At 42.1% G+C, this 16,688-nt stretch overlaps 1 protein-coding gene across 3 annotated transcripts; it reads right to left on the reverse strand.

Moving 5' to 3' along the window:
* Positions 1-1,947: 1,947 nt before the first annotated feature.
* Positions 1,948-16,430, reverse strand: LOC112258027 (dual specificity phosphatase 29). Of its 3 annotated transcripts, none has more exons than XM_024432091.2 (4): positions 16,329-16,430; positions 10,273-10,506; positions 3,441-3,661; positions 1,948-2,286 (listed from the first exon to the last, which is right to left on the reverse strand). In XM_024432091.2, the coding sequence occupies exons 2-4, from the start codon at positions 10,437-10,439 to the stop codon at positions 2,084-2,086; spliced, it is 591 nt and encodes a 196-aa protein (XP_024287859.1). In that variant the 5' UTR covers positions 10,440-10,506; positions 16,329-16,430; the 3' UTR covers positions 1,948-2,083. The 3 variants fall into 3 exon arrangements, with proteins under 3 accessions (XP_024287859.1, XP_024287852.1, XP_042182474.1); XM_024432084.1 differs by having other exon boundaries at positions 10,273-10,509; XM_042326540.1 differs by lacking the exon at positions 16,329-16,430 and having other exon boundaries at positions 10,273-10,807.
* Positions 16,431-16,688: the final 258 nt, after the last annotated feature.

Raw genomic sequence — 16,688 nt, forward strand, 5'->3', positions numbered from 1 at the left:
GCAATCTCTCATTTCTAATGTTGGTTTGTCGTAGAAAGAAGAACACTGGTTTTAATGAATGTGTTTTATTAACTTTTATAATTTATTTCTGTGGTTTTGTTCATTGTCTCTGTAGGTACACTTGTTCATTTCGGGTTTGTACTCATTATTGTGAAGCAACAAGTATCACAAGTCTTTGTATTTGTATTTATTGTTGCTGCCAAGGCAGCAGCTACTTTTCCTGGGGTCTGGCAAAATTAAGGCAGTTATACAATTTTAAAAACTTTACAATACAGTCATTACAGAATTCACAACATATTAAGTGTGTGCCCTCAGGCCCATAGTCCACTACCACATATCTACAACACAAAATCCATGTTTAAGTGTATGTATAGTGAGTATGTTATCATGTGTCTGTGCCTATGTGTGTTACTTCACAGTCCCCGCTGTTCCATAAGGTGTATTTTTACCTGTTTTTTTTCTTCATTCTTTAATCTGATTCTACTGCTTGCATCAGTTACCTAATGTGGAATAGAGTTCCATGTAGTCATGGCTCTATGTAGTACTGTGTGCCTCCCATAGTCTGTTCTGGACTTGGGAACTGTGAAGAGACCTCCGGTGGCATGTATTATTGGATATGCAAGGGTGTCCGAGCTGCATTTTAAACGGACAGCTCGGTACCTTCAGCTTGTCAACACCTCTTACAAAAACAAGTAGTGAGGAAGTCAATCTCTCTTCCACTTTGAGCCATGAGAGATTGACATGCATGTCATTAATGTTAGCTCTCCGTGTCCTTTTAAGGGCCAGCCGTGCTGCCCTGATCTGAGCCAACTGCAATTTTCCCAAGTCCCTCTCTGTGGCACCTGACCACACGACTTAACCGTTGTCCAGGTGCAACAAAATCAGGGCCTGTAGGACCTGTCTTGTTGATTAGTGTTGTTAAGAAGGCAGAGTAGCGCTTTATTATGGACAGACTTCTCGCCATCTTAGCTACTGTTGTATCAATATGTTTTGACCATGACAGTTTAAAATCCAGGGTTACTCCAAGCAGTTTAGTTACCTCAACTTTCTCAATTTACACATTATTCATGACGAGATGTAGTTGAGGTTTAGCGTTTAGTGAATGATTTGTCCTAAATACAATGCTTTTAGTTTTGGAAATATTTCGTACTAACTTGCTACCCATTTCGAAACTAACTGCAGCTCTTTAAGTGTTGTAGTAATTTCAGTTGCATTTCAGTAGCGTACGTGTGTGTGTACAGTGTTGAGTCATCTGCATACATAGACTTACTTACTCAAAGCTAGTGGCTTGTTGTGAGTAAAGATTGAAAAAAGCAAGGAGCCTAAACAGTTACCCTGGGGAATTCCTGCTTCTACCTGGATTATGTTTGAGAGGCTGTTATTAAAGTACTCCCTCTGTGTTCTGTTAGACAAGTAACTCTTTATCCACAATATAGCAGGGGGTGTAAAGCCATAACCCACAGGTTTTTCCAGCAGCAGACTATGATCAATAATGTCAAAAGCTGCACTGAAGTCTAACAAGACAACCCCCACAATAATTTTAGAAATTTCTCTCAGCCAATCATCAGTCATTTGTGTAAGTTCCATGCTTGTTGAGTGTTCTTTCCTATATGTGTGCTGAAAGTCTGTTGTGAATTTGTTTATTGTGAAAGGGCATTGTATCTGGTCAAACACCATTTTTTTTACAGAAGTTTACTAAGGGTTGTTAACAGACTGATTGGTTGGCTATTCGAGCCAGTAAAGGGGGCATTCCTATTCTTGGGTAGCGGAATGACTTTAGCTTCCCTCCAGCCCTGAGGACAAACACTTTCTAGTAGACTTAAATTGAAGATGTGGCATTATCGTACACTATTATCCTCAGTAATTTTCCATCCAGGTTGTCAGACCCCGGTGGCTTGTAATTGTTGTTAGACAACAATTTTTTATGAGAAAAGTTGAATATGTTGATCACATTAGCAATGGATTTATTTCTGACACATCTTTACACAAAATAATAAAACCATCTACAGTATGAGTATAGTGACTGCACAGTTGTCCCCTACACTATTAGACTATCCATCTATGTCTCATCAAAAATGTGTTCTCATTGTCGTCTAGCCTGGTAGTGGAGTTGTTTGTCCAGGTCTCGGAGCTGCTCCAGGAATCCAGCGTTGGGACAGATGTTTCTGTTTGCAGCCACAGCCTTGATGGCATCCACCAGGGTCAGGTTCTTATCGATCATCAGGTAGGCCAGGACCAGAGAGGACGAGCGACTCAGACCCATCGCGCAGTGGACCAACACATTACCTGCCGGGGAGGGAAGAAAGGCTGCACACTTAGCTCTCATTCAGTTGAAGGAGGACACAGGTACATGGGTAATTTCATCATATGTAAAACATATTTACATACAGTAAGTACAGCAGTACTGTATCTATTTTGTTTACCAAAGTGATGTCTTGGCTCACCCAAATCCCTGGCAACATTTACTGTATCATATTTAGTAGAAGACCATCTCATAGATTACTTGTTGTTTATTTCATATTGTGTATTTTTTTGTCAAACAGCATTACAGACCTGTAGGCTTAATATCAAAATGGAGTAATTTCTAAATAGCCTACCTCCCCAAAAGTTTTCTTTCAACAGTGTTGCAACAAATGTTTCTACACACGGTAATCCGTGGTTTCTTATCATGCTTTGGGGCTTAGGGCCCATGGGAGCGGGTAATTGAACTGTCTTCCAGGCTGTGTGTTTCTGCTAGGGATTACTGTAGGCCCTGCTACACACTAGAGGGCTAGTCCGATCAGCCAGTCAGTCAGCATGTGGAGGAGGGGAGGCATAACCTGCGTTCCAAATAGCAAATTATTCCCGACATAGTACACTACTTCTGACCAGGGCCCATAGGGAATAGGCTATAGGGTGCCATTTGGAACGCATATCTTAAAACTTTCATGTCAGATACCGGATGCACTCTGCATAACGAGGACAGGAAGTAGCAGCTCTGCTAAAGCACAAGGCCACAAACATAATTTTGTAATTTCCATGTCCAATGAAAGTGTTGCTTACAAATTACCAGAAAAATCTATTTAAAGTCAATATTCTTGTCCAAGGTCCCCGGCTTATGTGGAGATTACTGTGGGGTACGATATTAGCTTGATATTATGTTTTAGCAGCTTTGTGATTTGCATTTTAACTGCTAATGGAATGGAAGGTAGGATTGTTGCATGTTGTTGGAACTGACAGACTAATGATGTTTGAATATAATTCATTCACAAACAATGTAATCTCAAAGGTAATTTTAGAGAAAATGATACAGAGCAAAAAACATGCACAGAATATAAAGTCAGAGATGATGCCCTCTGCATGGCTGGCTGTAAAGCACTTGGTCAACTGATAATGTAAAAAGGGCTTTGTAATATACATTTGATTGGTTGATTTGATTGACTGGTTGGCTGATTGCTTACTGGTGGGTGAGCTCAGGGCGGTCTTGATAAATTTGGCCGCAGAGTAGAAGAATGTACTGAGGTCAAATGAGGGCATGTCGAATGCCTCCACTCCATGGTAGGATATTTTTGTGTCCCTGTAGTAGCTGGCACCTGTGTTCACATTAAACTTCCCATCCGCTGCGTTCAAGACGTGGGTGATGTGATGAGTCCGGAGTGTCCTCTTGTCTTTGGCAGCATACCTAACAACACACAAGACCATGTAAGTGGTATTGGTAATACCCAGCCATCGCGTGTCTGTCTTAAGACATCATTGTTCTAAAGATGTCTGGTTGGTTATCAAATCAAAATGTATTTGTCATGTGCGCCGAATACAACAGGTCACCTCCCTGGTCACCTTACAGTGAAATGCTTACTTACCTTTTTTGCACTATTGGTTAGAGCCTGTGAAAAAAAGGTAAGTAAAGAAATGAAACAACAGTAAAAAGACAGGCTATAAAAGTAGCGAGGCTACATACAGACACCGGTTAGTCAGGCTTATTGAGGTAGTATGTACATGTAGATATGGTTAAAGTGACTGCATATATGATGAACAGAGAGTAGCAGTAGCATAAAAGAGGGGTTGGCAGGTGGTGGGACACAATGCAGATAGCCCGGTTAGCCAATGTGCGGGAACACTGGTTGGTCGGCCCAATTGAGGTAGTATGTAGATTAAAGGGACTATGCATTTATGATAAACAGAGAGTAGCAGCAGCGTAAAAATAATGGTTGGGGGGGAGGCACACAATGCAAATAGTCCGGGTAGCCATTTGATTACATGTTCAGGAGTCTTATGGCTTGAGGGTAAAATTGTTGAGAAGCCTTTTTGTCCTAGACTTGGCACTCTGGTACCGCTTGCCATGTGGTAGTAGAGAGAACAGTCTATGACTGGGGTGGCTGGGGTCTTTGACAATTTTTAGGGCCTTCCTCTGACACCGCCTGGTGTAGAGGTCCTGGATGGCAGGCAGCTTAGCCCCAGTGATGTACAGGGACGTACGCACTACCCTCTAGTGCCTTGCAGTCGGAGTCCGAGCAATTGCTGTACCAGGCAGTGACGCAACCAGTCAGGATGCACTTGATGTTGCAGCTGTAGAACATTTTGAGGCCCTCAGGACCCATGCCAAATCTTTTTAGTTTCCCGAGGGAGAATGGGCTTTGTCGTGCCTTCTTCACGACTGTCTTGGTGTGTTTGGACCATTCTAGTTTGTTGGTGATGTGGACACCAAGGAACTTGAAGCTCTCAACCTGCTCCACTACAGCTCCGCCGATGATATGGGGCGTGCTCGGTCCTCCTTTTCCTGTAGTCCATAATCATCTCCTTAGTCTTGGTTACGTTGAGGGATAGGTTGTTATTCTGGCAACACCCAGCCAGGGTCTCTGACCACCTCCCTATAGGCTGTCTCGTCATTGTCGGTGATCAGGCCTACCACTGTTGTCGTCTGCAAACTTAATGATGATGTTGGAGTCATGCCTGGCCATGCAGTCATGGGTGACCAGGGAGTACAGGAGGGGACTGAGCACGCACCCCTGTGGAGCTCCAGGGTTGAGGATCAGCGTGGCAGATGTGTTGCTACCTACCTTCACCACCTGGGGGTGGCCTGTCAGGAAGTCCAGGATCCAGTTGCAGAGGGAGGTGTTTAGTCCCAGGATCCTTAGCTTAGTGATGAGCTTTGAGGGCACTATGGTGTTGAACGCTGAGTTGTAGTCAATGAATAGCATTCTCACATAGGTGTTCGTTTTGTCCAGGTGGGAAAGGGCAGTGTGGCGTGCAATAGAGATTGCATCGTTTGTGGATCTGTTTGGGCGGTATGCAAATTGGAGTGGGTCTAGGATTTCTGGGATAATGGTGTTGATGTGAGCCATTACAAACCTTTCAAAGCACTTCATGGCTATGGAAGTGAGTGCTACAGGTCTGTAGTCATTTAGGCAGGTTGCCTTTGTCTTCTTGGGCACAGGGACTATGGTGGTCTGCTTGAAACATGTTGGTATTACAGACTCAATCAGGGACATGTTGAAAATGTCAGTGAAGATACCTGCCAGTTCCGGGTCAGCACATGCCCGGAGCACACGTCCTGGTAATCCGTCTGGCCCCGCAGCCTTGTGAATGTTGACCTGTTTAAAGGGCTTACTCACGTCGGCTACGGAGAGCGTGATCACACAGTCGTCCGGAACAGCTGATGCTCTCATGCACTGTGTTGCTTGCCTCGAAGGGAGCTCTCGGCTGTGCTTCCCTTTGTAGTCTAATAGTTTGCAAGCCCTACCACATAGGATGAGTGTCAGAGCCGGTGTAGTATGATTCAATCTTAGCCCTGTACTGACGCTTTTGCCTGTTTTGATGGTTTGCCGCTGGGCGTAGCAGGATTTCTTGTAAGCTTCCGGGGTAGAGTCCCGCACCTTGAAAGCGGCAGCTCTACCCTTTAGCTCAGTGCGAATGTTGCCTGTAATCCATGGCTTCTGGTTGAGGTATGTATGTACAGTCACTGTGGGGATGATGTCCTCGATGCACTTATTGATAAAGCCAGTGACTTATGTGGTGTACTCCTCAATGCCATCGGAAGAATCCCAGAACATGTTCTAGTCTGTGATAGCAAAACAGTCCTGTAGTCCTGTATGCTCCATCTGACCACTTTTTTAAAGACCGAGTCACTGGTGCTTCCTGCTTTAATTTTTGATTGTAAGCAGGAGTCAGGAGGATAGAGTTGTGGTTGGATTTACCAAATGGAGGGCGAGGGAGAGCTTTGTACGCATTTCTGTGTGTGGAGTACAGGTGATCTAGAATGTTTTTCCCTCTGGTTGCACATTTAACATGTTGATAGAAATTCGGTAGAACTGATTTTAAGTTTACCTGCATTAAAGTCTCCGGCCACTAGGAGCGCTGCCTCTGGGTGAGTGGTTTCCTGTTAACTTATTTCCTTATACAGCTGACTGAGTGTGGTCTTAGTGCCAGCATCTGTTTGTGGTGGTAAATAAACAGCCACAAAAAGTATAGCTGAAAACTCGCTAGGCAAGTAGTGTGGCCTGCAAATAATCACAATGTACTCTACTTGAGGCGAGAAAAATCTAGACTCTTCCTTAGATTTCGTGCACCAGCTGCTGTTTACAAATATGCACAGACCACTCCCCCCCTCGTCTTACCAGAGTGTGCTGTTCTATCTTACAGTTTTTGATGTCCCGTTGGTAGGATATTCGTGATCGTACCTAGTCTAATTTATTGTCCAATGATTACACATTGGCGAGTAGTATTGACGGTAACGGCAGCTTTCCCAGTCGCCTTCTCCTGGTCCTGACCAGGCATCCGGCTCTTTGTTCTCTGTGCCTGCGTCGCTTCCTCTTGCAAATAGCGGGGATGTCGGCCCTGTGGGGTGTTTGGAGAATGTCTTGTGCGTCGTCCTTGTGGAAAAAATCTTAGTCTTATCTGAGGTGAGTGATCGCTGTCCTGATATCCAGAAGCTCTTTTTTGCTGTATGATACTGTTGTAGAAACATTATGTACAAAATAAGTTACAAATAACGCAAAACCCCCACATAATAGCACAATTGGTTGGGCGCCCGTAAAACTGCTGCCATTTCTTCCGGTGCCATTTTAGTGGTGATACACAGTGTTCATTTAGCCTGTCTATGCTTGACATAAAGAGTCATAAGTAAAGTATTGTAAAGCCATGTCACCTCGAATCACATCACATCTTAGCAGACACTTTAATCAGTTTCTTGCAGGAATTGAATCCACAACCTTGTGACATGTCACTACTGCACTTTCAACAGTAAAACACTAGAATGTACAGTAAAATACCTTCATTGTGTTTTACATAATTGAATCTGGTTGGATGTTGTGGCGGGGAAAGAGTCTTTGGCTCTAACATATTTTAAGTCGTGCCTTGTAAAAGGCTAGATTTGTTGCACCCGTGATTGTGCATGCTGTAACCCCACATAATACAGTAACATATTGTATTTTAGGAATTCTACAAACCTTGTCCTGAAAATCTCCAGTAACTTACTGGCCAATTGCTGTGAGTAATATACTGTAATTCAAAATGGCAAAAAGTCTCAAACCTCTAATGGTTGACTGGCTACCATGTCCTTTTAATCTGTTATGCCATGTAGTCACTGTCAGTTTAGAAGCCTTTGTTGAGGCATAAAGTACAAGTACAAGTGATATAAAACACCAAATATCAGATGGTATGCTGTAAAATATAATTACATATTCACTATTAGCAATTTCTGATTTGGATTTCAATACAATTCAACAATAGAGTACTGTAGTGCTGTTTCACTGTATATGTAATGCAGCATATTGTAAATTGTGGAAAAAATATTGTGGGAGGGGAAAGAATCGTTGGCTCATTAACATATTTTAAGGCTTGCCTTGTCAGCGGCTATATTTGTTGCATCCGTTAGTGAAAGATCTGTGCCAATTTATGATATGTGTAGTAGTTCCCTAACAATTAAATGTATATAGGGGACAGATCAGAATGGTAGCAGGTCTTAAAATGTTAATATTTTGAATATTTAACCATGTCCATTTTAGGCCTCTAGAAGTACAAGTCATATTAAACATCTAGTATTCAAATGCCTGGTATCCAACCTGCTTGCTCCAATCCCTTGTAATTAAAGTAAAATCAAATCAAACTTTATTTGTCACATGTGCCGAATACATACAACAGGTGTGGACCTTACCGTGAAATGCTTACTTACAAGCCCATAACCAACCGTGCAATTCAAGAAAGAGTAAAGAAAATGTTTACCAAATAAACAAAAGTAAAAAATTATAAAAAGTAACACTGTAAAATAACTAATGTGGCTATATACACGGGGTACCAGTACAGAGTCAATGTGCGGGGGTACAGGTTAGTCGAGGTAATTTGTACATGAATGGTAGGGTTGAAGTGACTGCATAGATAATAAACAGCGAGTAGCAGCAGTGTACAAAACAAATGGAGGGGGGTGTCAATGTAATAGTCCAGTGGCCATTTGATTAATTGTTCAGCAGTCTTATGGCTTGGGGTGGAAGCTGCCTTTTGGTCCTAGACTTGGTGCTCCGGTACCACTTGCTGTGCGGTAACAGTCTATGACTTGGGTGACTAGAGTCTCTGACAATTTTTTGGGCTTCCTCTGGGCTGACATTCTTAGTGTAATAGTCACTTTTACAGTATTGTACTGTGTTCCATTGCTTTGACATTATAGTAATTTACAGGAAGCTGACATCAAGTTACCGTGAATATCTCAATACTGTGTTGGCACTATCCAGAGATTGAGATACACTATCGTAAAATATCTTGTTGTAATTACATAAATGTTTAAGACCAATGTATCCTTAACTACAACAACATTTTCAATAACAGTTACAGAAAAGTTTTACTTGCTATGACTGATGTGTTTAATTTATGAACCTTGGCTGAATGCACTGACAGTAAGTTGCTAAGGACAGGTGGTGCCCACTATATGGCCTAAATGTAAAAAAAACACTGGGTAATATGTTACTGGGTAATATACTGTAAATTAGATTACAGTAACTTGGTACTGTAAATTAGATCACAGTGACATTTTTGTTACTGTGAAGTGGATAACCGTATTTGTACTGTAAAATAAATGATGGTAACTTACTGGCCAAATGATGCCAGTAAGTTACTGTACATTTGACAGAATGTTTTACAGTGTGGGCTTGTCAAAACTGCATACATTGTTAATAAGGAACAAGCTTCAGTCTAAGTGATGAAAACATATCACATACACTACCATTCAAAAGTTTGGGGTCACGTAGAAATGTTCTTTCTAAGTGACCATAATGACCATCGGTATGTTTGGAGGAAAAAGGGGGAGGCTTGCAAGCCGAAGAACACCATCCCAACTGTGAAGCTTTGCTGCAAGAGGGACTGGTGCACTTCACAAAATATATGGCATCATGAGGTAGGAAAATGATGTGGATATATTAAAGCAACATCTCAAGACATCAGTCAGAAAGTTAAAGCTTGGTCGCAAATGGGTCTCCCAAATGGATAATACTTACAAAGTTGTGGGAAAATGGCTTAAGGATAACAAAGTCAAGGTATTGGAGTGGCCATCACAAAGCCTTGACCTTACTCCTATTGAAAATGTGTGGGCAGAACTGAAAAAGCGTCTGCGAGCAAGGAAGCATACAAACCTGAGACAGTTACAGCAGCTCTGTCAGGAGGAATGGGCCAAAATTCACCCAAATAATTGTGGGAAGCTTGTGGAAGGCTACCTGAAACGTTTGACCCAAGTTAAACAATTTAAAGGCAATACACTCAATTAGTATTTGGTAGCATTCTGACCCACTGGGAATGTGATTAAATAAATAAAAGCTTAAATAAATAATTATCTCTGCTATTATTCTGACATTTCACATTCTTAAAATAAAGTGGTGATCCTAACTGACTTAAAACAGGGAATTTTTACTTGGATTAAATGTCAGAAATTGTGAAAAACTGAGTTTAAATGTGTTTGGCTAAGGTGTATGTAAATGTCTGACTTCAACTGTACATAGGTGTACAGAGGCCCATTATCAACAACCATCACTCCTGTGTTCCAATGGCATGTTGTGTTAGCTAATCCAGGTTTTATCATTTTGAAAGGCTAATTGATCATTAGAAAACTTTCTATTCCATAAAAACTGTATTTCTGATCAATTTGATGTTATTTTAATGGACAAAAAATGTGCTTTTCTTTCAAAAGCAAGGACATTTCTACGTGACCCCAAACTTTTGAACGGTAGTGTATACTTACATTTTTTGTATCACTCAAGCATCTGCTACGTGGCACTTAGTGTAGCCTATTATTTTGAGGATGAGTTGTCTTACATGTCTCCTATGTAGATCCTGGGCTGGACCTCATCCATATGGTCACTGGTCACCGGTTTGGTCCACATCAGCCTCTGGAGCTCTGAGGCTGGTGGAGTCTCGTACCTGCTCTCTGCCCCCTCCGAACCCCCCAAACAACTTCTGATGCTGTCCATGCCCTGGAGCATGTCTGGCTGTCTGGGTGGTGATGGTGGTGGTCTGAAACTCCTGTTGCTGGTAGAACTCCCACTCAGTCTGCTTTTGGAGTCACACATTTACATTTTTATCAGTGATTCCAATACGATACAATACAATAACACAACTACATTAATACAATGCCAAGAAGTGTCCTGGTTCGTTTCTTAAATCTTTGTTGTAATGAATTCTTTTACTGTCATGATTTTTTCAGCATATTTTAAATAACACTGTCATAATGACAACAACACATCTGCCACACTGCTCCTCAAAACGGGACCCCTGAGGGGTGTGTGCTTAGGCCACTCCTGTACTTCCTGTTCACCCACGACTGCGTGGCCAAGTACGACTCAACACCATCAAGTTTGCTGACGACACAACGGTGGTAGGCCTGATTACCAACAACGATGAGACCTGGCAGTGTGGGGCCCAGGACAACCTCTCCCTCCATGTGAGCAAGACAGAAGATGATTGTGGACTACAGGAAAAGGAAGGCTGAACACGCCCCCATTCACATGGATGGGGCTGAAGGGGAGCAGGTCGAGACACACCAAGAATGTTATGAAGAGGGCACGACAACCCCTTTTCCCCCTCAGGAGACTGAAAAGTTTTAGCATGGGTCCCCAGATTGTCAAAAAGTTATGCAAATACACCATCGAGAACATCCTGACCGGTTGCCTCACTTCCTGGTATGGCAACTGCTCGGAATCCAACCGTAAGGCGCTACAGAGGGTAGTGCGTACAGCCCAGTACATCACTGGGGCCAAGCTTCCTGCCATCCAGGAACTTCTATACTAGGCGGTGTATTAGGAAGTCCCCAAAAATTGTCAGACTGTTCTTTCTGCTACCTCACGGCAAGCTGTACCGGAGCGCCAAGTCTAGGTCCAAAAGGTTCCATAACAGCTTCTATCCCCAAGCCATAAGACTGCTGAACAATTTGTCAAATGGCCACCCGGACTATTTACATTGACACCTCCCACCCATTTGTTTGTACACTGCTGCTACTCACTGTTTATTATCTATGCATAGTCACTTTACCCCTACCTACATTTACAAATGACCTCGACTAACCTGTACCTCCACACATTGACTCTGTACAAGTACCCCCTGTATATAGCCTCCTTATTGTTAGTTTCTGTTACTTTTTATTTTTTACTATAGTTTATTTCATAAATATTTTATTTTCTGAACTGCATTGTTGGTTAATAAGGGCTTGTAAGTAAGCATTTCACGGTAAGGTCTAGACCAGTGTTTCCCAACTCTGGTCCTCGAGTACTCCCAACAGTACACCTTTTTATTGTAACCCTAGACAAGCACACCTGGTTAAACTTGACAACTAATCATCAAGCCCTCAATGAGGTGTTTGTCCAGGGCTACAACAAAAATGTGCACAGTTGGGGGTACTGGAGTACCAGGGTTGGGAAACACTGCTTTAGACAGTCGAATACTGTAGGGCAGCTTCCTTAGCCCACATCCTTCCGTAATATATACTCAGCAAAAAAAGAAACGTTTCTTTTTCAGGACCCTGTCTTTCAAAGAGTATTCATAAAAATCCCCAAAACTTCACAGATCTTCATTGTAAAGGGTTTAAACAATGTTTCCTATGCTTGTTCAATGAACCATAAACAATGAATGAACATGCACCTGTGGAACGGTCATTAAGACACAAACAGCTTACAGTTGGCAGGCAATTAAGTTCACAGTTATGAAAACGTAGGACACTAAAGAGGCCTTTCTACTGGCTTTGAAAAACACCAAAAGAAAGATGCCCAGGGTCCCTGTTCGTCTGTGTGAACGTGCCTGCTTTAGGCATGCTTCAAGGAGGCATGAGGACTGCAGTTGTGGCCAGGACAAAAAATGTCAATGTCTGTACTTTGAGACGCCTAAGATAGAGCTACAGGGGGACAGGACGGACAGCTGATCGTCCTCACAGTGGCAGACCACGTGTTTCAACACCTGCACAGGATCGGTACATCCAAACATCACACCTGCGGGACAGGTACTGGATGGCAACAACAATTGCCCGAGTTACACCAGGAATGCACAATCACTCCATCAGTCCTCAGATTGTCCACAATAGGCTGAGAGAGGCTGGACTGCGGGCTTGTAGGCGTGTTGTAAGGAAGGTCCTCACCAGACATCCCCGGCAACAACATCGCCTATGGGCACAAACCTACCGTCGCTGGACCAGACAGGATTGGCAAAAAGTGCTCTTCGCTGATGAGTCGCGGTTTTGTCTCACCAGGGGTGATGGTCAGACTCACGTTTATCGTTGAAGGAATGAGCGTTACACTGAGGTCTGTACTCTGGAGTGGGATCGATTTTGAGGCGGGGGGTTCGTCATGGTCTGGGGCGGTATGTCGCAGCATCATCGGACTGAGCTTGTTGTCATTGCAGGCAATCTCAACGCTGTGCATTACAGGGAAGACATCCCCCCCCCGGTACCCTTCCTGCAGGCTCATCCTGACATGACCCTCCAGCATGACAATGCCACCAGCCATACTGCTCGTTCTGTGCGTGATTTCCTGTAAGACAGGAATGTCAGTGTTCTGCCATGGCCAGCGAAGAGCCCGGATCTCAATGAGCACGTCTGGGACGTGTTGGATCGGAGGGTGAGGGTAAGTGCCATTTCCCCCCAGAAATGTCCGGGAACTTGCAGGTGCCTTGGTGGAAGTGTGGGGTGACATCTCACAGCAAGAACAGGCAAATCTGGTGTAGCCCATGAGGAGGAGATGCACTGCGGTACTTAATGCAGCTGGTGGCCACACCAGATACTGACTGTTACTTTTATTTTGACCCCCCCCCCCTTTGTTCAGGGACACATTATTCAATTTCTGTTAGTCACATGTCTGTGGAACTTGTTCAGTTTATGTCTCCGTTTTTGAATCTTATGTTCATACAAATATTTACACATGTTAAGTTTGCTGAAAATAAACGCAGTTGACAGTGAGAGGATGTTTCTTTTTTTGATAAGGCATAAGGAAGGTTGTTGATATATAAACTTATCTGAATCTCAAAGTACTATATTTGCAGATACTGCAATTTATACAGCAAGACAATCTGTTCAACAGGTACAGCCAGCTCTACAAGTAGATCTGAGAAATATCAGGGAGTGGGTTTGCTGGAACAAACTTGTTTTGAATGCTAAGAGAACCAAAGTTATGTTGGTCTGTTCCATAAGGAAAAGGCCAACAACACGGTATGTGATTAAGCATGGGGGGAGTACAAATTGAGGAAGTGGCAGAAACTAAACTACTAGGGGTGCAGCTAGACAACTGTTCATCGTGGTTGTCTAAAAAAAAAAACTAATCTATGTAATAAAATAATAAACACCTCATCAGAAGGACAGCTAAATACTTACCAGGAAAGATTCTTAAGCAAAAAACCCAAGTACTAATTGGGAGTCAGGTGAACTACTGTTCTGTGGTCTGGGGAAATTCAACAGTAAGTGAGATTAGGAGGCTGCAGATTGCACAGGACAAAGCAACAAGGATTGTTTTAAGGTGCTCTTGGGTGGTCATCAATCAACAAGATAATTGAAGAAAATGTCATTTTATTTCACAATGTACACCATTTTAAAACGGCTAAACTTCAATTACAACATTATTCAGTTGATATCAGACTTTCAGTAAATACCAGGATAATATTGTCCATCTGTCTTATCCTGGCAGAAAAGAGAAATAGTTTAAATAACATTTAGATTCAGAGCAATAAATAAATTGAATAATTTGTCTGAGCATTTCAGAAATATAATATAAATTCAAACAATACTTTAAAACCACTTAAATATAATAAATTGGAAGGTTGTGCATGACTATGGTAGAAGACTCAATAGTATTTATCTGGTCAATATGTCAGTGTATTATGTAAGTTATTTGTTACAATCACATTTCCACATAAAATAGTGTATTATAAATTGTATTGTAATGTTTAAGGACTCTTGGAAGAGTAGTCCTAATGAGGACTTAAAGAGATCCTAATAAAATAAAAAATCCCCCCCAAGTCAGGGGCGCAAAGCTGATTTCCCTTATGTCCATGTTGAGCTGTAGCTCTGCTTCTATAGCCTCAGGCTAACCAGTTCTTCCTGCTCCTCTCTGCTTCACTTTTGTGTAATTAAAGATGCTGTGTGTGTGTGGGAAAGTGCCCATGTTTAACACCGAGGGTAAATCAAAATGTGTTTTTACCTCTACTTACCTCTAGTCTCCCTCCTCTTGCAGGGTTCATGAATTACAGTTCCTCTTTTGCTTCGGGGGTTTGCTCTAGATATTTTTTTTTAAATAACAGAGGGTTGAGGAATTAACCATGCAATGACGTACAGTACATACGTTTTTTTCTGATTATGTGTTATATTTGAGCGATAAGGCCCGAGGAGGTCTGGTGTATGGCCAATATACCATGGCTAAGGGTTGTACCCAGGGACTGTCGTGCCTTAGCCGTGGTATATTTAAGCAATAAGGCCCGAGGAGGTGTGGTATATGGTCAATATACCATTGCTAAGGGCTGTAATCAAACCAAATTAAATCTGCATTAACATTCCAATCTTTTAAATTAATCTCAGCTTAAGGAACTGTATTGTGGCCTTCCACTGTGGTATAAAAAAATAAGGTAACACGTGTGTAAAATACATTTGTCATCCATCAACCATATGGTTGTTGACTATCATAAGTCTGGCAATGGGTACATAAAAATTGAGAAAAAGCCCCAGAAATATACCACTAACCACTTTTAGGGCAATAACCACTTGAACAATGGTAAGTGTTCCTGGTAGAGGGTGCATTTGTATCTTGTCCCCCACTCAGTGAGGAAGATGATTTGGGAGGCAAAGAAATGTCCAAGGTCCACAGTTGGAGAATTACAAAACTTTGTTGCATTTTGGGGTCACCAATTCTCCAAATCTACAATTAAACGTCACCTCCATGCCAATAGGCAATTTGGAAGGGTTTCCATAAAAAAAGCCTTTATTGAGAGTAACCAACACAGGTAAACGCCTGGAGTTTGCTAAATGGCATTGGCAGTTGTACTGGAACGGGGTGGTATGGTCAGATGAGCCGAAAATAGAGGTCTTTGGCCATGCACACCAGCGGTAGGTTTGGCGTCGAAAGAAGGATGCATAAGCAGACAATAACCTCATACCTACTGTAAAATATGGTGGTGGATCTTTGATGTTATGGGGCTGTTTTGCTTCCACTGGTCCTGGGGCCCTTGTTAAGATGAACGGCATCATTAACCTTACCCAGTACAAGGACATTTTAGCCAAAACCTGGTTGCCTCTGCCTAGAGGTGGACACTTGGTCAGAAGTGGATCTTCCAGCAAGACATTGACCCCAAGCACACCGAAATCCACAAAGAAATAGTTAACCACACAATCAACATTTTGCAATGGCTGTCTCAGTCATTGGACTTGAATCCCATTGAAAACCTGTGGCTCGTATTGAAGAGGGCAGTCCATAAGCACAGACCATGGGATATAAAGTATCTGAAAATATTCTTTGTTCTTTGTATATTGTTGTCCAATATCATAAAACATTATAGAAAAAGGCTGTGTCATTATCCTAGCAAGAGGAGGGGTGCACATCATATTGAAAACAGGGGTGCCAATAATTTTTTGACATACATTTTTGAGAGAAAAAAAGAATTATTTGATCAACAAAATCTCTCTTTGCGCAATTGTATTAGTATAAAAGAATATAAGGTTAAAAAAAAGTGGAGTATGCAAAGTAGCTCAGCATTTGTATGATGAATTTAGTCTTTTTTCCTCATCATTATCAAGGGTGCCAATACTTTTGGACGTGAGTGTATATCCAAATTGATGTTGTGAAGAGATTACTGAACAACAGACAGCTCATAAAATGTATATTAGACAGATGAAATAATAGACACACTTAGCTTGTAGTGTTGCTTGTCAGGAAATCTTGGAGCTCTTGTACATGTAGGCTAGCGGCACAACTGTCTGTAGGTACTAGTAGTGTCATCTACCATGCAACTTTTTCTATCTATTTAAATATCTGAATGATCTCAGCTCAAAATAATTCTGGCATCATCTTCTGCATACCCCAAAAGTTATGTGAGCTAGGCTACCACTAGGTATGGACAGCGTTGGAGGACACACTGTTTGGTTTTGTCGGCAGCAAGAAAATAATTTTATTAAGTACTGCTCTTGCTTTCTATGTTTCTGTTTATGGAAAATGACATTCCTTTACATTGTGTGCAGAAGGTATGAGATTACCTCATTCATTTTGACA

Source organism: Oncorhynchus tshawytscha, linkage group LG01, assembly GCF_018296145.1.
Source record: "Oncorhynchus tshawytscha isolate Ot180627B linkage group LG01, Otsh_v2.0, whole genome shotgun sequence".
Taxonomy (NCBI): Eukaryota; Metazoa; Chordata; class Actinopteri; order Salmoniformes; family Salmonidae; genus Oncorhynchus; species Oncorhynchus tshawytscha.